The 20,272-nt window shown below is 45.0% G+C and overlaps 1 protein-coding gene across 7 annotated transcripts in view; it reads left to right on the top strand.

The window, feature by feature from the left end:
• The window catches only part of PDE4C (phosphodiesterase 4C), a 1,152,632-nt gene that overhangs the window by 1,108,638 nt on the left and 23,722 nt on the right, over window positions 1–20,272 (top strand). For all 7 annotated transcript variants that reach the window (XM_044305707.1, XM_044305716.1, XM_044305726.1 and 4 more), the window contains 3 exons: window positions 900–1,064; window positions 7,317–7,416; window positions 12,343–12,497. In XM_044305707.1, coding sequence (XP_044161642.1) covers window positions 900–1,064; window positions 7,317–7,416; window positions 12,343–12,497 — 420 coding nt within the window. The remainder of the gene's footprint in view (window positions 1–899; window positions 1,065–7,316; window positions 7,417–12,342; window positions 12,498–20,272) is intronic.

Below are 20,272 nucleotides of genomic sequence, written 5' to 3'. Positions count from 1 at the left end.
ATCGCCTGCTCAATGGTGGAGGAGACCACTGCTATTCCATGCAGCAATCTCCTCCACGGTATGGGAATGAGTGATCACTAATGTCATCACTCGTCCCCATACTGACTAGTTGTTTGCTGTGCTTATAAATCTGTATTGCTCGATGAACAAGCATTTGCTCGTTCATCAGGTAATCAGTGGCAGTGTAATACAGCCCTTATACACACACAATGCCATCAATCACTGATAGCTCTTAGAAAATGCTAAGATAGAAGATATAAATTGCAGGTTTTACTGAATCTTTTCCCATAAAACTATATATCCATCAGCTCCTCCTGCTCTAGAAGATGCTGCCTGCAGATTGCATTGCATTTTGTGTTGACTGGTTGGTTCTCTTTAAAGGGATAAAAGATGAAACAAACAGTCAAGGCTGTCTTCACAACGCTGCAGATTTGTAAAGACAGCCTTGACTGTTTGTTCTATCTCATGTTTCGGTGGTGAAGACGGTTGGATAAAAGGAGAGCCGTGCCTATATACCAAGCTGCGCTTGTGAGTACAACCACACAGGGAATATTTGGTGATCTGCAGTGCTTCACTATATGTAGATTTTCTGACAACCCACAGGAACCTGTAGTTTGGTGACAGTAGGACCTAATTTACTTGCTTCAATTACTAGATTGAAGAGGTGCAACCTGGATAGGGAACGCGCGGTCCCTCAAAAACGCATGGTCTGAACTGTGATCTGTACCCACTTCACATTTGGGAATCGCTGCGATGCACCATTGCCACACGTATTGGGACTTTTTTTTCTTTATATAGGAGCTTCATGCTGCCCAACCCTTTTAATGATGGCTGCTGGAACTGATCTAGGACATATAAACAGCCTAGAGGTGGTAATCATTTTCTTTTATTATTTTTAGGAGAGGGACCTCTTAAAGTCATTTAGAATTCCTGTGGACACGTTTATTACGTACATGATGACGCTGGAGGATCATTACCATGCAGATGTGGCCTACCATAACAACATCCATGCTGCAGATGTGGCCCAGTCCATTCACGTCTTACTCTCCACTCCTGCTCTAGAGGTGACCTCTTCTAAATGTCTTTACCTGTACCTCCCTATGAGAGCATTGACTAGTTCTACGCTTCAGCACTGTAAAACGTTGGTTGCTATATATGGATTAATTACTTTCCACACATTTAGCATATACTTGGACTATTCACATGAGCATATTCAGTAAGGGAAATAAGCTCAGTGTGACAGCAGTAGTTCCCTGGCTGAATGCTGCTCCTGTGACACAAACTCACAGCATCATAATGAGTTATAATGCTGTGCGTCCCTGTCTGACCTCGGCTGTACTGAATCGTACTGGCAACAATTCTGTAAGTGTGATTTAGTACAGTTGCAGTCAGGCAGGAACACACAGCATCGTTCTGTCCGGGAAATACTGCTCTCACAGTTTATTTCCACACTGAATATACTCACTTGAAATTGCTCTAATGTCTGTTTGTAAGGTAGGTAACAATCGAAACGTTTGACCAATTAAGAGGGTCAGTATTTTCAGACAATTCTTCCTTTATGCGTTTGGATTTTTTTTTTAAAGTTCCAACTTGTTCTAATATAATTGTTGTATTATAATAAAAGGATATGACAATAGTGCAAAAAGTTACTCTTCCACTTCATTTTAAATCACGTAAAGTCACCCTTTGGGTCCATTTACACGTCCGCAAAATGGGTACGCATCCGTTCTGCAATTTCGCGGAACAGGTGCGGACCCATTAATTTTCAATGGGGCCAGAATATGCTATCCGCATTTGCGGATTTGCACTTCCGTTAAGCAATGGCATACAGACATGTGAATGGACCCTTAGACTGGATTCACACATACGCTTTTAATGCAGTTTCTATAGCTCCTATAAAAGTAACACGGTGTACAACTCTACAAAATATATATATATATATATATAGCGTTATTATTCATGATGAGTATTCCCTAGAAGAACAAAGTGTACACTGTGGCTGCTCTGCCGGTCGGTATGCACGTCGCTTGTACGTATGTTTCATTATGGCACAATTTGGTGCTATGCATTACTGTGATAGACACATCTTATACCAGTTTATTTCCACTGTGGTGTTATCCTCAGGGTTTCAATGTTATGTGAACCTACCTGCTTCTGCCTGTCTAGAGCAATGTATTTGTTACGTTAGGTTGGTAAGACATATCTTGTCATTGGACCTGTGCTTCTGCTAGCTCCATTTTATGGTGAATGGATTGTATAATTGCAGTTGATTTAACATGTCAAAAAAAAAATTGTCCAGATTTTATGGTGATTTATTAATTTTTTCGGATGGATAAAAAAAAAACATGATTATATTACAGATGACTAGGGTGTGCTAATATTGTACTGTATGTTCTGATATTTCTTTTGTGTTACCTTATTTTTTAACATTCGATAAATACTCCAATATCTTTTATGGTACTGATGTAGGGCTCATTCACTTGACGATATCCATTTTTGTGGTCCAAAAAGGCAGAGATATAAATGTATAAATCACATGTTTTACTGAAGCTTTTCCCACAAAACTATACATCAGTCGGCTCAGCTCCTCCTGCTCTATAACATGCTGCCCGGCAGATTTCATTGCAATTCGTGGTGACAGGTTCTCTTAAAAGGGAATTTGTCATCAGAGAATTTTTTTTAAATCGTTGCCTTCCAAGAGCTATAACTTTTTTTTTTTTTTTTTTTTATTTTTTTTTTTTTTCAGTCTGTGTAGCCATATGGGGCTAGTTTTTTGAGGGATAATTTGTAGTTTATAGTAATGGCACCATTTTGGGATACACATAACTTACTGATTAACTTTTATGAACTCTTTCTGGGAGGGGGATAGGAAAAAACTGCGATGCTGCCACTGAGTTCTTACATAACAAATTTTGCAGAATAAATTTTTGGGCATAAACAACATGATAACCTTATTCTCTGGGTCAATACGATTACAATACATATAGTTTTTTTGTTTTACTACTGTTGCGAAATAAAAACCCATAAAAAAAAAAAAGGAGGAAAATGTTTTTGCATTGCCACATCCTAAGACCCCTAACCTTTTTATTTTTCGGTCTATGGAACTGTGCAAGGGATTGACTTTTGCAGGTAGGTTTCATTTCTATCATTTTGGGGTACATAACATTTTTTGATCTTTTTATTCTGTTTTTTTTTTTTATGGCGAATAAGCAAAAAAGCAGCAATTCCATTTTTTTTTTTTTTTTTTTTTTTCCCCCACTGTACGGGATAATTTACATGATTTAATGTCATTGCTAGACTGACATTGACCAGCAGGCTGCGCCAGAGACTACACTAGGCTCCGACCAGCCTTTACTGGCATTAGCACACCGCAATGTCATTTGCACTGTGCCGATGGGATTCAGAGGGAGTCCACTCTTTCTGTAACCACTTACATGTGGCCAGTGGCGACTCTAGGAACAATATATTGGGGGGGGCACAAAGATACCCCAGTCGAAAATGGGGGGGGGGCAAAAAACAAAATAAGTATATATAAATAAGATTACAAAATACGAGAGAATTGCGGTATGCAGGGATACATTTATAATAAAACAATATACTTACAAAAGAAGCTATTCAGTCGTCTGCTGTGCCATCCTCTGCTTGCTTCCGCAGATTATTTCCCCTTCTTTCTGTCTCTCGTCAGTGGAACTGTGGAAGACACACTGTTATGGGGGCATCTGTGGATGACACATTATGCCTCTCATTAGCCCCCATATCAGCCTTTATGCCTCATTAGCCGCCTTTATGCCTCTCATCAGTCCCCATATGCCTCTTATTAGCCCCCCATATGCCTCATTAGCCCCCATTGTGTCTCTAATTGGCCACCATGATGCCTCCAATTAGCCCCCATTATGCCTCTCAGGATTAGCCTCTATTATGCCCCCAGCAGCCACATTTTTTATAAAATAAAAAAACACTTACCTCTCCTGCTCCTGGATGGACGCCGCTTGCAATTTTCTCTCTCCTCAGTCGACTGTGCTCTGAACTCGCACGCACAGCGTGAGGTCACAGAGCGCCCTCACTCTGTGCACAGCCGACAATCGAGGACCAGGAAGTGGTAAGTACAGAGCGTTTACCGCTTCCTGGATCTTCGTTACTAATGAGCGCTTCCATAATGGAAGCGCTCGTTAGAATTCACCGGCCTGCTTTGGGGGGAATCAGCAGGGGGGCAAAGAAATTGCCCCCCTGTAGCGACGCCACTACATGTGGCAGGTGCCATTGCCCCCACTCTCCTCAGCATGTTGACTTGAAAAGCCGACAGCCCAGCCTAAGGTCCCTTAGTGACTGCCATAAAAAAGACAAATGGGTGGTCACTAAGGGGAGTTAAATCAAGTTTCTATGTTAAACATATATATATATATTTTTAGAACTTGTAGTTGTTTTTTCTTTACAATTTCACTATCTTCTGTATTTTTCACCTATAAGACGCACCTAGGCTTAAGAGGAGGAGTATAAGGAAAAAAAAAATTCTCATTAGACCTCAGATATGACCACTAATCAAACCCCCAATGCTAATCAGACCTCAGCTCTGAGCCCAAATCAGACCCCCAATGCTAATAAGACCCTCAATCAGACTTCAGCTCAGACCCTCAATGTTAATAATGTATTGAGTCACTGCTTACTGTGGAATTCATGGAAACAGTGCTTTAATGTGTTATTCTGTCTATATTAAACAAATGTAGGATGGGCATCACTATATACCTGGGGTGCAACAAGTGTACCAATAACCATACAGAAGCACACTTCCAAAAATTCCCCCCAGAAACTGTGCACACCCTGAAATTTTCAAAAATATACATTAATTATAACATTAATTATGCAATAATACAGAGCGCTAGGTTAAAAACATCAAAAAAAAAGCCTACAAAGTGCCATCTTTAATCTGGGTGACACACCTGCCAGAATTACCCATAATTAGGCTAAAGAGGGGTCAATCTATCAGATATGAATACAATGACTATAGTGTAGTAAACGGGTTTCCCCAAAATGAAAAATAAAGTGCAAATGCCAAAGAAATGTTCAAAGTGCAAGTGCTATAGAACCTTTCAAGAAAAGGGGAAAAGATACAATGTGACATCAGATCGACCTACTACTAACCTGCAGATCGATGCCTCCTACCTATGTGTGTGGTTCATCCTGCAAAGTGAATAATGGGTCTCTCCATTGATCTGATGTCACATTGTCTCTTAAAGGGAACCATTAAAATGCAGTGCTATCTGCTGACACCAGGAGGAGCTGAGCATATTGGTGGGATACATTTAAAAGGAATTTACTGAATCTTTCCTCATAAACTGTACATCAATCTGCTCAGCTCCTCCTGCTCTATTGCATTTCATGGTGACAGGTTCTCTTTACATTCACGTGAACTTTGAAAAAATTTGGGGCATTTTTGCTTTATCTTTTGTGTGAAACGGTTATAGGATTTGTGGAAGCATGCGTTAGTTAGCCGTGTGAACATATATCTCTTCTGTAGATCACCTCAAGGCTGATGTAAATGTGCACCAGTATTCTCACTACTTCTCTTCACCATGTTTTCTAGATTGGAGGATAGTAATGTTGTATATCAGGCTATGTATTCAAAAAGCTAATTTTTATTTTAGACAGTTTCATAAATCTCCTCTAATTTTCTTATTAAATCTTTTTCAATCCCATTTCTACTTCATGTAGAAACAATGTCTCAGATCTGTCTGGAAGAATGGATAAAAGTTACTTATCCCAAAAGGCTTATAGTAATTACCGCTGAAAACATTTTGTCATTCTGTAAAATGAGAGAATTGGTCAAGACTAGCAAAATGTTAGTTGTATGGATTTCATCAGCCATAGTTCCTTTATTTTTTTTAGACATTGGGGGTCATTTATCGTTGTGAAATACACCTAAGGCTACTTTCACACTTGCGGCAGTGTGATCCAGCAGGCAGTTCCGTCGTCGGAACTGCCCGCCGGATCTTCCGATCTGCCGCTGACTGAAAGCATTTGTGAGACTGATCCGGATCCGTCTCACAAATGCATTGCAAGGACGGATCCATCTCTCCGTTTGTCATGCGGACAGACGTATCCGTCTTGTATCTTTTTTTTTCAAATTTTTACCGGTCTGCGCAGGCCGGAAGGACGGATCCGACATTCCAGTATTTTGAATGCCGGATCCGGCACTAGTGTGAAAGTACCCTAAGTTAGGCGTATTTGAGGCGCAGATTGCAATGCACCAGCTAGTTGCGCCGCAATCTGCGACTTGCCCTCACTCACGCCAGGTGTAAATAAGTGAGCAGAAAGGGGCCGGGCTGGCAGGCCCATCTCATTTACAATTTTCTACGCCTGTTTTAGGTATAGAAAATGATCTAAATGTAAGACTGCTCGGAAGCTGTCTTACATTTAGAACTGGCGCTGGAAATGCCTTTATACCTTCAGCGGATCCACTGCCGACTTACGGCTTTATTAAGACCAGCTTCTAAAACGCCGGTCTTAATAAATGTGCCCTATTATTTTTATTTTAGCACTGTTCAGGAGTGCATATACTTTAAATGGCTCTGTTATTTTTATATGAATTTTTTGTTTTGCTGCAGGAAAAAAAAACTTTATTTTAATTTTTTTTATTTTGTATTCCTTTCACAAACTATACCTCATTTTTCAGGTTATTGCAGTTGTGTGGATACCTAATATATCTTTTATTTTTATTTTTTATTATTATTTAATGTGTGCTCAGTAAAATATATTTTATACTAAAAATTCAGAAATTTTTGCAGTTTTTTTTCTTACTTTGTAACCTTTTTTTATTTTTTATCCCATGATTGGATTAATTTTGTCTTTATTTCAGACTAATAATGTATAAGCATCCTCTTGTTTGTAACTATGCCAGAGGCTGTTGTTGGGGCACACTAGTGCCCAGGCTTACTGAACAGACAGCCGGGGTCCTTTTCGGGTCTTCAGGGCTGACTGCAGATTGCTTCACCACTTTCCGATCAGGTCACTGGGAAACCTGTGACTGATTGCAAGTGAATGACCCCTTATGGACTGCTGTAGTCAGGTGGTTAATAGCCTGGATACCTTGGCTGGGAAGCAGGAGCCTGTGGTAAGAAACACAGCTGTTAGTAAGTAGCACAGGAGCAGTCCTGATGCCAGCTACCCCCTCTGCTGCAGACTGAGGTTGTGGGTATTTGTTAAGGGGTTAAATTGTAACTGACGTCTAAAGTGTTATAAAAATTATGCTATACGAATTTTTAACAATTTTTTTATAATTCAATATGAAATTCATAGGTAATATTTTTATATATTTTCAGGCTGTGTTTACTGACTTGGAAATCATGGCTGCCATCTTCGCTAGTGCTATTCATGATGTTGATCATCCAGGAGTATCCAATCAATTTCTAATAAACACCAGTAAGTGGCAGCACCTCCATTTAAAAAAAAAAAGTAAAAACACACACATATTGTTCTGAACACTGGGAGATGACCTATCTACCATAGGTCATCAGTGTGTGTAAAACTCCCAGAAAAGCCCTTTAAAAACAGGCTATACATTACAAAATGGTACTGATAGACAAAATAGTAATCTGCTTATACTTGGATGAGACCACAACCAAGGCATGTTTAACCTCTTCCGGACACATGACGTACCGGTAAGTCATGTATAGTTCCGATCACCGGCGGGCGGTGATCGGAACAAGGTGCCTGCTCAAATCATTGAGGAGACACCTTGGCTAAATGCGCGGGGGGGTCCCGTTATCCCCCCCGTGTCGGCGATTACAGCAAACTGCAGGTCAATTCAGACCTGCGGTTTGCGGCTTTTCATGTTGCGGCAGACGGCGGTGCCATCGGTCGGGTACCTGTGGGGCTTTAGGGGGGACCAGATGGCAGGGAAGCCAGCTCGATGCCTTCCTTTTGGCATTGCGCTGCCTTCCTGTGACGAGCCTGTGAGATCCAGCCCCCTGGATCTCACAGGCCGGAAGCTGTATGAGTAATACCCACTGTATTAGGCTACTTTCACACTTGCGTTCAGAGCGGATCCGTCTGGGGTCTGCACAGACGGATCCGCTCATATAATGCAGACGATGGGATCCGTTCAGAACGGATCCGTCTGCATTATATTTTAGAAAAAATTCTAAGTGTGAAAGTAGCTCAGACGGATCCGTCCAGACTTTACATTGAAAGTCAATGGTGGACGGATCCGTTTGAAAATTGAGCCATATTGTGTCAACTTCAAACGGATCCGTCCCCATTGACTTACATTGTAACTCTGGACGGATCCGTTTGCCTCCACACGGCCAGGCGGACACCAGAACGCTGCAAGCATATATATATGTGGCTCAAACTATAGAGACACTAAAACATAATTTTTTTTTATTTTTAATTTTTAAAAAAAAAAATGTTATTGTATAAAACTTACATACATAAAAAAAGTATACATATTAGGTATTGCTTCGTCCGTGTGGACCGGCTCTATAAAAATATAACATGACCTAACCCCTCAGATAAACACCGTAAAAAAAGAAAAAAAAATTGTGCTAAATAATATTACAAAAAGTGTAATAGCAGCGATCAAAGTCATATGCACCCCAAAATAGTGCCAATCAAACGGTCATCTCATCCTGCAAAAAAATGAGACCCTACCTAAGATAATTGCCCAAAAAATGAAAAAATTATGGCTCTCGGACTATGGAAACAGTAAATTTGTTTCAAAAATGAAATCATTGTGTAAAACTTAAATAAATAAAATAAAAATATTATACATATTAGGTATCGCCGCATCCGTGACAACCTGGTCTATAAAAATACCACATGATCTAACCTGTCAGATAAATGTTGTAAATAAAAACTGTACCAAAACAGCTATTTCTTGTTACCTTGCCTCACAAAAAGTGTAATATAGAGCAACCAAAAATCATATGTACCCTAAAATAGTACCAACAAAACTGCCACCTTATCCCGTAGTTTCTAAAATGGGGTCACTTTTTGGGAGTTTCTACTCTAGGGGTGCATCAGGGGGGCTTCAAATGGGACATGGTGTAAAAAAAACAGTCCAGCAAAATCTGCCTTCCAAAAACCGTATGGCATTCCTTTCCTTCTGCGCCCTGCCGTGTGCCAGTACAGCAGTTTACGACAACATATGGGGTGTTTCTGTAGACTACAGAATCAGAGCCATAAATATTGAGTTTTGTTTGGCTATTAACCCTTGCTTTGTAACTGGAAAAAAATTATTAAAATGGAAAATCTTCCACAAAAGTAAAATTTTTAAATTGTGTCTCTATGTTCTATTAATTCTTGTTGAACATCTAAAGTGTTAACAAAGTTTGTAAAATCAGTTTTGAATACCTTGAGGGGTGTAGTTTCTAGAATGGGGTCATTTTTGGGTGGTTTCTATTACGTAAGCCTCACAAAGTGACTTCTGACCTGAACTGGTCCTTGAAAAGTGGGTTTTTGAAAATTTCTGGAAAATTTCAAGATTTGCTTCTAAACTTCTAAGCCTTGTAACATGCCCAAACATGGAGTAGACATATGGGGAATGTAAAGTAATAACTATTTTTGTAGGTATTAATATGTATTATAGAAGTGGAGAAATTGAAACTTCATCCAAATTTTAGGCGAATTTTGGTGTTTTTTTTTTTTATAAATAAAAATAGATATTTTCAACTCCATTTTACCAGTGTCATGAAGTACAATATGTGACGAAAAAAAACAATCTCAGAATGGCCTGGATAAGTCAAAGCGTTTCAAAGTTATTGACACATAAAGTGACACTGGTCAGATTTGCAAAAAATGTCCTGGTCCTTAAGGGGTTAATAACCTGTCACCTCTCCTGACATTTCCGTTTTAGTAAATAATTATATTCCCCATAATATAACCATTCTGGTGCATCTTTTGCCATTCCTCAGTTATTCTTCCTAGAAATGTATGAATACATTGGAACGTTACTGGTTGGAGGTGTGTCCAGTCAGTGCTGATAGTATCAGACTGCGCAGATGGATGGTAAAACACCAAGTTGTCAATTTATTAATACATTTCTATGCAGAAGAGCAGAGGAACATCCCAAGCGAGAGTCATAAGAATAGATGCTCTAGAAATACAGTCCTGATCAAAAGTTTGACACCAATTGAAAAATGGCAATCATATTTAGCATGGCTGGATCTTAACAAGGTTCCAAGTAGAGCTTCAACATGCAACAAGAAGAAATGGGAGTGAGACAAAACATTTTTTGAGCATTCAATTTAATGCAAACAATGAATAAACTGAAACAGGCTGTTTTTCAGCTGATCAAAAGTTTAGGACTACACTTCCAAAAAATAACTAAACTCTCCCCCCCCCCCCCCCCCCAAAACAACAGAAATCCAACTTCCAAACATGAACTCTGTAATGAGTAGCTCTGCCGTTATTGTTTATCACTTCCAAAATTCATTTCGGCATGCTTGATGCAAGAGTTTCCATGAGGTGAGTGGGAACATTTCTCCAAATGGTGAAGACGGCCGCACGAAGGCCATCTACTGTCTGGAACTGATGTCCAATGTCCAACTTCCCTTGCCATCCATCCCCAAAGGTTCTCAATTGGATTTAGATCAGGAAAACACGCAGGATGGGCCAAAAGAGTGATGTTATTCTGCTGGAAGAAGTGCCTTGTCCTGCGGGCATTGTGTACTGTAGCGTTGCCCTGTTGAAAAACCCAGTCGTTACCACACAGACGAGGGCCCTCAGTCATGAGAATGCTCTCTGCAACATCTGGGACATAGCCAGCAGCCGTTTGACGCCCCTGCACTTCCTGAAGCTCCATTGTGCCACTGAAGGAAAAAGCACCCAGACCATTATGGCGCCCCCTCCACTGTGGGGCGTCAAAAACATCTTGGGTAGGATCTGCTTGTCATGCCAGTAACGTTGGAAACCATCAGGACCATCAAGGTAAAAAAAATTCTCATCAGAGAATAAAACTTTCTTCCACATTTGAATGTCCCATATTTGGTGCTCTCTTGCAAAGTCCAAACGAGCAGTTCTGTGGCGTTCAAGGAGACAAGGTCTTTGAAGACGTTTTTTGTTTTTGAAGCCCTTCAGTCTCAGATGCTGTCTGATGGTTATGGGGCTGCAGTCAGCTCCAGTAAGGGCTTTAATTTGGGTCGAGGATCGTCCAGTGTCTTGAAGGACAGCCAATTGCATCTTCCGTCTCAGTGCTGATGACATTTTTTTGGGGTCTTCCACTTGTCTTTTTTGTTCCATAACCCTCAGGATGATTTAAGAAATTCCAAATGACTGTCTTACTGCATCCCACCTCAGAAGCGATGGCGCGCTGTGAGAGACCCTGCTTATGCAGTTCAACAAACCCGACCACGTCCAAAAAGGGAGAGTTTTTTGCCTTTGCTATCACAACGTGTGACTACCTGACAGAAAATGACAATTAATACACATCTTTGCACAGATTCAGCCTTTTAAAGGCATGTGGTCCTAAACTTTTGATCAGCTGAAAAACAGCCTGTCTCAGTTTATTCGTTGTTTTCATTAAATTGAATGCTCAAATTTTTTTTTGTCTCACTCCCATTTCTTCTTGTTGCATGTTGAAGCTCTACTTTGAACCTTGTTAAGATCCAGCCATGCTAAATATGTTTTTTTGCCATTTTTCAAGTGGTCTTAATCTTTTGATCAGGACTGTATTTCATGGGGAATAAAAGTATTTACTTAAAGTGGTTATCCAACTATTTGTAACTGATGACATCCTGTGAATATGTCAACAGGATCTGATCAGTGGGTGTCCGACACCCGGGAAACTCGTCAATCAGATTAGGCCTGGTGCTCCTGTGAGTGCTGCAGCCTTCTTGCTTCTTACCCTAGGCCAGTGACCCCACTCCCATCACCTGCTGCTCCGGTCCTACACCATGGCTTCCTTTCAGCCACCTTCCAGTCCCCAGCGTATTTCCTTCCAGACATTTTATGGACATGGTGACGTGTCGCTCCATCAGTGATTGACCACAACAGTGATGTGTTCCCAAGAGGCAAGTCAGTGCAGGACCAAGTACTGCTTGGAGACATGTCACCGCTGTAGCCAGTAATTGGCTGCAGTGGCAGATATGACTATTTGGTATAATCAGGCCGGCAGTAAATAAGCTGGGGACCAGAAGAGGGCTGAATAGGAGTCGAGGAGCAGGCGAGTATGAATTTTTCATTAGGTCATACACTCTATGGGGCATAACGAAAGCCAGAATGATTCCTGGAAAACCCCTTTAAACATACATAATTTAATATTGATATTTCAGAAAACTAGCTCCATGTTTTACTTTGTATCATCAGTCATTCATTTTACTATTTCTCGCTTTTTTTTTTTTTTTTTAGACTCTGAGCTGGCGTTGATGTACAATGATGCTTCTGTCTTAGAAAACCATCACCTTGCAGTTGGATTTAAGCTCCTTCAAGAAGAGAACTGTGACATTTTTCAGAATTTATCCAAAAAACAGCGCCAAAGTTTAAGAAAAATGGTCATTGACATGGTACGTGTGTGACCTGAGAGCATCTGCAGAGTTCTAGAGAGGATTCATTTATTATTTTTGTGCCTTGAGGTCTGGTAACTGAGCCATACTCTTCATGTATAATTATTCAGATAAAGAAAACTATTAGGCTACTTTCACATCAGCTTTTGGCATTCCAGTTTTATGATCCGGCAGAGGTTCTCAAAACCGGGCAAAAAACATTTCCGTTTAGGGCCAGTGTATTGTGAATAGGGTATGCTCAGTTCAGGATGCATCAGTATGCTTTCCTTTCCATCAGCATTCTGTTTTGTGACCGGGCACCAGAACAAACCAGATCTGTCACTGCAAGTAAAAGGTGCCGGATCCTCCTTTTTTTTTTTTTTTTTTTTATCCAAATAAAAAAAAAAAAAAAGTTGTCCATTGACTTGCATTGTTTTTAAAGCCGGATCTGATTTGTTCCATTTTGATTTAACAGAACCGCATCTTAACAGAACGCATCCTGATGTGTTAACCTCTTCCGGACACAGGGCGTACAGGTACGCCCTTATGTCCTGGTACCGTGACACCCCCCCCATGTCGGCGATCACCGCAAACCGCAGGTCAATTCAGACCTGTGGTTTGCGGCTTTTACCTATTGCGGCGGGCGGTGCCATCGGGTCCCCATGGGGCATCTGCGCTGCCTTCCGGTGAAGAGCCTGTGAGATCCAACCCCCTGGATCTCACAGGCCCCGGAAGCTGTATGAGTAATACACAGTATTACTCATACAGCCAATGCATTCCGATACAGAAGTATTGGAATGCATTGTAAAGGATTAGACCCCCAAAAGTTCAAGTCCCAAAGTGGGACAAAAAAAATTAAGTGGAAAAAATAAAGCCCCCCCCCCCCCCCCCCCCCAAAAAAAGTTTCAAGTAAAAATAAACAAAAATGTAATTTTCCCCAAAAACATTAAAAAAAAAAATTGGGAAAAAAATAAAGTATACATATTAGGTATCGCTGCGTTCGTATCGACCGGCTCTATCAACATATCACATGACCTAACCCCTCAGATGAACACCGTAAAAAATATCAAATAAAAACTGTGCTACATAAACAATTATTTTGTCACCTTACTTCACAAAAAGTACAACAGCAAGCTATCAAAAAGGCGTTTGCCCACCAAAATAGTACCAATCTAACCGTCACCTCATCCCGCATAAAATGAGCCCCTACCTGAGACAATAGCCCCAAAAAATAAAAACTATGGCTCAGAATATGGAGACACTAAAACATATTTTTTCTCGCCCAGTTTCCTTGGGGGACACAGAAGACCTTGGGTATAGCTCATCTCCATAGGAGGCGTGACACTAAGTGAGAACTGTTAAGCCCCTCCTCCACAGCTATACCCTCAGCCTGGAGAGAGAGACTGACAGTTTTTTGCTTAGTGTCCAAGGAGGCAAGACACTCCCTGCTACTGCAGGGCTGTTTTCTCCTTTGTTTAATTTTTTGATTTTTACTTTTTTATTTCTTTTTGTTCCAGATCATCAGGGACAACAGAGTCGCACTAGACCTCTCTGTTCTCCCGGGGTTGAGCTGCGCCAGTGCCGGGCTCCCGCACTGCTGCCTCCCCCACAGAAGGCAAGGTGGACCAGGGCAGCCCAGCTCCCCTGCATCCCGCCAGCGCAAGGGTCGCCCGCACGCCAAGTCCCTCGCCAGCGTCCTGCCACTACGGTGCCAGTAGCTGAAGGGGCGACCCTGCTGGAACGGACCGAGGGTGAAGACGGCTGTGGTAAGAGAGAGGCTTCTCCAGCCCTACGTCCCCCTCCCTGGCCATCCTGCGTGCTGGACTCCCATGCTGGTCCCGGCGGACCTATGCTGGCTCCTGGGCTAGCTGTTGCCCAATAATTATATAGCCCCACACCACCACCATACTGGTGGCCGCAGGGCGACAATACAATGCCCCTCCATAGGGGATTGCACAGGGGTGAGCATGGCATTGCTGTGGAGGAATATAGGGCCAGAGACCTGCTCCTAGCTGCCCCTAACACAGGGGTTATGCCGTCCATCCCCCTTGCCGGTCGCAGTTCAGTAGGGGGCCCACGGTAGCTGCCCCTGTCTCTCTCTCCCTCCTTAGGGGAACTACAGATGTCCATTAGGGCAGGGGGTGCAGTGCTGGCTTCCGGGGTCTCCCTCCTTACCGGTGTGCTAGAGCCAAAGGGCCGCTCCAGGCGCTGCCAGACGCAGGGCCTCGCGGCCTGCACGATGCTCCAACAGGCCCCGGCCAACTGCTGATGCTTCCGATCGGCCGGGTGCCGCAGACTTTGACCCAGGCTTTGGCCTGCTGCTCCGGACCTCTGTCTCTGCCGGCCCGCGGGTTGGGCACCCGCGGCCGTTTGGTACATGCGACAGCCGGCTCCCTCCAGGTCCCGGCTCACCGTCGTTGCCTCTTGGCCGGCCGGGCGCCGCAAAAATCTAGGCCCCGGCTTCGGGTCCTACTAGGCCGCAACATCCCGGCCTCTGTTGGAGGGGGCGGGAACGTCTCGCGGCGCGAATTCTTCCCGCCCGCACGTCCTCCGCCCCCCCAGAGGATCGCAGCGCCGCCCCCCAGGCCGGATCTTTGTTAACCTGTTGGGTGCCGGCTATCTCCAAGGGCCGGCTCCCTTCTGGAGGACCCCCTCTATGTCCTGGTGGGCTTCCTAATAAGCCTATACGAGGCTATGTCTCTCAGTGCCTTGGGAGGACTGTATGGTGGCCCTTTCTTGCCTCAGAGTGGCTATGTTTTAAAAAAAAAAAAAAAAAAAAGGGCTTCCATGGCGGAGTTATTAAATAACGGAATGGCTGCGCAGGACGCTGCAGCATGATACAGTGGTGCTGGCTGCATGCTATGCTTCCCTTCCGTAGGCGGCATGTCGCGCTCCCCGGCTGCGGTGCTGACCGGCTGCAAGTCTCCTCTTTAGGCGGACCCTTGCCATCTACCGGGATACGGCGCTAGCCAAGTGTAGGCGCCCCCTCTTCCGCCCGTTCTATGGCAGGACATCACCTTTCCAGTTATGGTGCTGGCCATGGGCATGAACCCCTTCCTGAGTGGAATTCTGCGCTCTCTGGCCGCAGGCTAGCCATGTGCATAACCCCCTTCTATAGGTGGAATACTACATTCACCGGATCGGTGCTGACCATGGCACGACACCCCCCTTCCTTAGGGGAACGCTGCACTCACTGGTTGTAATGCTGGACAGGTGCATGTCCCCCTTCTGGGGCGGAATAATTGCACTCACCGGATTCAGTGTTGGCCATGGGTACGACCCCCCCCCCCCCCTCCTTAGGGGAACGCGGCACTCTCACTGGATTCCCTGCCGGCCATGTATATAACCCCCTTCGGCGGAACGCTGCACTCCCGCTGTGTTCGCTGTCGGCCATGTGTATGAAACCCTTCTATAGGAGGAATTCCGAATTCTCGCCAGATGCGGTGCTGGCCATGTGCACGTCCCCCTTCCATAAGCGGAACACTGCTCTCTTACTGGATTTACTGCCGGCCATGTGCATGACTTCCTTTCGTAAGCGGACGGCTGCACTCTTATTGGTTTGCATTTCTCGCGGTAGGTTGCTGGCCACGTGCCTGAGTGCTTGCACTCTCACCAGATCCGCTGCCGGCTATATGCATGGCCCCCTTCCGTGGGCGGTGTTCCGCACTCGCGCTGGATTGCTGCCGGCGTGGCCATGCCTCTTCTCCTCAGGCGACATTCATGCACCTTTTTTACTGACTGGGTGTCATTGTGCCAGCACGTTGCCGGCCAGGTGCATGACCCCCATCCATGGCGGATGCTCGCGCTCTCCTGGGATGCGATGGTAGCCTTGTGCACCCCCCCCCTCCCCCCTTTTTGTTTGGGTCACTGCATTTTCACCAAATGCGTTGCGGGCCGTGAGCATGGCTCTAGCAGGGGTGCGCTGCTTGCACCCCCTTTGGGAATGGTGCTGGCCTTGTGCTTCATTCCATGGGCGGAAATTTGTACGCTCACGAGATTCACAGGCTGTCCGTGTGTATGCTGTACTGGACGTTCCCCTTTCATGGGCGGAGTAGTTGCACTCTCGCGAAATTCGGTGTTGGGTAGATTATTGCACAATCTTTTATTGCTAGGATATCCGGTGCATGCCCCCCCCTTTTCAGGGCCTTTCCACTCTTGCCATCGGCAGAGTTGCCAGGTACTTTCCCCCCTTTTTTTCCGGGCGGACTACTTGCGTTCCTTCGCATGCCGGTACTGGTCTTGTGCATAACTCCCTTTCGGGCTGCACTTTACACTTCCGTGGATACTGTGGGACGCTGTGGCTGTGCGCTCTGTGCGTTGTTTTGGGCCGTGTATGCCTTCTCCTCCCTTGGGTGGGTTGGCCTTCTCGCTACCTGCAGGGTTGCTAGTACGTATGCCTCCCTTCTTCCTGCGACATACTTTTTTTTCTCTCTGGGGTGTGTTTGCTTGTCGCAAGCTTGCACTTTCTCTGAGGAGATCGTTCTGTCCACTTGTGAGCCTAAGGTGTTGTTGTCCGACACGCGACAATGGATGCTCAATGTATTCACAGCTGTATATCTTGTATGTACGTAGACGGGCTCTGCTGGCTCGCTACTGCACTGAGCTGAGTGGTACCCATTCTCCGGTGGGGTCCCGTTGTTGTCGGCACCCACCATGTTCGTTGGCCTTTCCACCTGGGGAGTGTTCGGGGTTCCTTGATGCGTACCCATTCGTCATTTAGTGGCATTGTTTCCCTACGCAACCGGTCGGGGTCGAGAGTGTTGTCTACAGTGCCGCTCGACCTCTACGTTGGCTCTGGCGGGACTACGGTTCCCTCGCCTACTACCATTTCCTCTTCTCGGATGCAGTGTGGTGTGGGTCCTTCCTATTGGCGCCCTTTGCGCTCCAGTCTGTTGCTGCCAGGTTCAGACTGCTCCTCTCGGGTAGGTCGCCCAACTCTTCTTGGGTGCTTGATTGTCCAGGTCCTGGGGACCTCCACCTTGGTTTCTTCAGGGTATTCGCCTGCTGCGACGGTGTGCAGGTAGTCTCACAGAGTAGAGGGGATTCGGCTCTTCCTTTCCTCGCCGGCTCGGTTTTTTTGGCTTCTGCTCTGGGTTTGTCGTTCCAATGTGGCTGCTGCCCCGGCCAGGCCTCAGTGGCTGTTCCGTCGTTGCCCCCCCCCCCCTCCTCTGGGGTGAGCATGGTTGTTCGCTTGGATGGTTCCGGTGTTACTTGCGGTCTCGTACCATCTCCCTCGTTCTCGCTGGCGGTGCTAGCGGTTTGCCGGGCCTACCGCGTTTTGTCCTCCCACTGGGTGCAGGTTGCCTTTCCGTTCTGGGTGTATGGTCCTGTGGGACTTACTTTCTCAGTGCCTTGGGAGGACTGCCCTTCGGTCAGGATTGTCCTTGGATCTCCCACACGGGGCTGTGGAACTCCTTTCTTTGGTGGCTACATCGACTTGGACTTGGCCTGTCTGGTTTGGGCATCTGTCGGATGCTGGGCAGACCCTTCGGGTTTCTTCCGTCTGTCCTTCTGCTCCCCCACTCCGGTCGGATACGGGGCTATGTTGTTCGGGGGCCGACAGGACCGTGGTTTCCGATCCTTCGGCCGTGTTACTGGTCTGCGCCTGATCCCATTGGGTTTTCTTCCGCTTACTGGGTGATTCCTGCGAGCACGCTAGTGTTCGCTCCCGACTGTTTAGTACAGGTTTGGTTGTCGGGCTTAGGGTTCTTACCTGGGGTTTTGTGGGAAGCGGGGCATTCCCCCACTCTGCCTTCTCGCCCTTGGTTCTGTCTTTCGCTAGTCCGGCCTGACCCTGGGACTTCTGTTACTTGAAGTGTCAAGTGTCTGCGCTGTCCTTCCCCTTCCAGCGTTTCCTGGCCCTCTTGGGCCTTGTCATGTCCTTCTGCCACAGAGTGGCTCTGTGGTTCCTCTTTATCGTTTCCTGGTTCCGCCCTGGGAACTACATACTGAGCTCTCTGCGCTCCGGTCTTTCCTTTGGAGCCGTTGCAGGAGTTCTTCCTACTCCTTCTGTCTTGTACGGTTGTGTTTCTGTTGCCATCATGTCTGACGGGTGCCTGATTGATGGCCCTTCGTGTTCTGTGCCTTCTGTCCTTTTCCAGGACAGGGCTGTTCTCCGTCCTGTTCCTTTCTTCCTTCCTTCCTTCTGAAGGTGTTATCTGCCTTCTTATCAACGAGGCTTTCGTCCTTTTCCACCCATCCCCGGGTACGGACGCTTTGCCGTTGGGAGGTTGTTGGACCTTGCGGTTGTTTACTTGGAGATCTCCGACTCCGGTCGGCGTTCGGTCTCTTGTGTTTCCAGGAGGTCAGTGCAAAGGTTGATGGCCTCCAGGGTGGCCTCCTCCGCTTTCTCAGTGTGGCTTTTTGCTGTGGTTATCGCACCAATGGCAGGGTTCTGCTTTCGGTGTCACCGTTCATTTCATCAGAGCAGTCGGTGCCTCCTGGGGCGGGGGTGTTAGGTTTCGGCCATTCATTTGTGCAGGGCGGTCACTTCTTCCTTGCACACCTTACCGAGTTCTACTGGGGGCATACTCGGGCTTCGGCGTATGCTGCCTTGGGCCGCCTGGTCTGCAGGCGGTGTTTTCTTGATGCCTTCGGGTGCTTCGCCTTGGTGCTGTGGTCCCTCCCCTCTTGGACTGCTATTGAACGTCCCAAGGTCTTCTGTGTCCCCCAAGGAAACTGGGCGAGAAAACGAGATTTTTGTATTACTTACCAGTAAAATCTCTTTCTCGCTCTTTCCTTGGGGGACACAGCACCCACCCATTCTTGTTTTTTCTTGCACGGTTTCAGAGTTTGTTTTACCCGTTGGGTAGTTGGCTTGTTGGTTCCACTTTTGGACTTTGCCTTTTCTCACTGCTTGGACACGCAACTGGCAGTCTCTCTCTCCAGGCTGAGGGTATAGCTGTGGAGGAGGGGCTTAACAGTTCTCACTTAGTGTCACGCCTCCTATGGAGATGAGCTATACCCAAGGTCTTCTGTGTCCCCCAAGGAAAGAGCGAGAAAGAGATTTTACTGGTAAGTAATACAAAAATCTCGTTTTTGTTTTAAAAAAAGCTGTTATTGTGTAAAGCTTACATAAATAAAAATGTATACATATTAGGTATTGCCACGTCCGTATCAACCGGCTCTATATAAAAATATCACATGACCTAACCCCTCAGATGAACACCGTAAAAAATTTAAAATAAAAACTGTGCTAAATCAACCATTTTTTTGTCACCTTACATCACAAAAAGTGTAATAGCAAGCGATCAAAAAGTCACACGCTCCCCAAAAGAGTGCCAATAAAATAGTCATCTCATCCCGCAAAAATCGTACCCTACCCAAGGTAATCGCCCAAAAACTGAAAAAATTATGTCTCTGAGACTATGGAAACACTGAAACATGATTTTTTTTTTTGCTTCAAAAATGAAATCGTTGTGTACAACTTGCATAAATAAAAAAATAGTATACATATTAGGTATCGCCGCGTTCGTGATAACCTGGTCTATAAAAATACCACATGATCTAACCTGTTAGATGAATGTTGTAAATAGCAAAAAATAAAAATGGTGGCAAAACAGCAATTTCTTGTTATCTTGCCTCACAAAAAGTGTAATATAGAGCAACCAAAAATCATATGTACCCTTAACTAGTACCAACAAAACCTCCACCCTATCCTGTAGTTTCTAAAATGGGGTCACTTTTTTGGAGTTTCTACTCTAGGGGTGCATCAGGGGGGGCTTCAAATGGGACATGGTGTAAAAAAAAAAACAAAAAAAAAAAAAAAAACAGTCCAGCAAAATCTGCCTTCCAAA

Source organism: Bufo gargarizans, chromosome 1 (genome assembly GCF_014858855.1).
Source record: "Bufo gargarizans isolate SCDJY-AF-19 chromosome 1, ASM1485885v1, whole genome shotgun sequence".
NCBI classification, from domain to species: domain Eukaryota; kingdom Metazoa; phylum Chordata; class Amphibia; order Anura; family Bufonidae; genus Bufo; species Bufo gargarizans.
The sequence above is the reverse complement of the archived record's forward strand: the minus strand, read 5'-3'. Positions and strand labels throughout refer to the sequence as shown.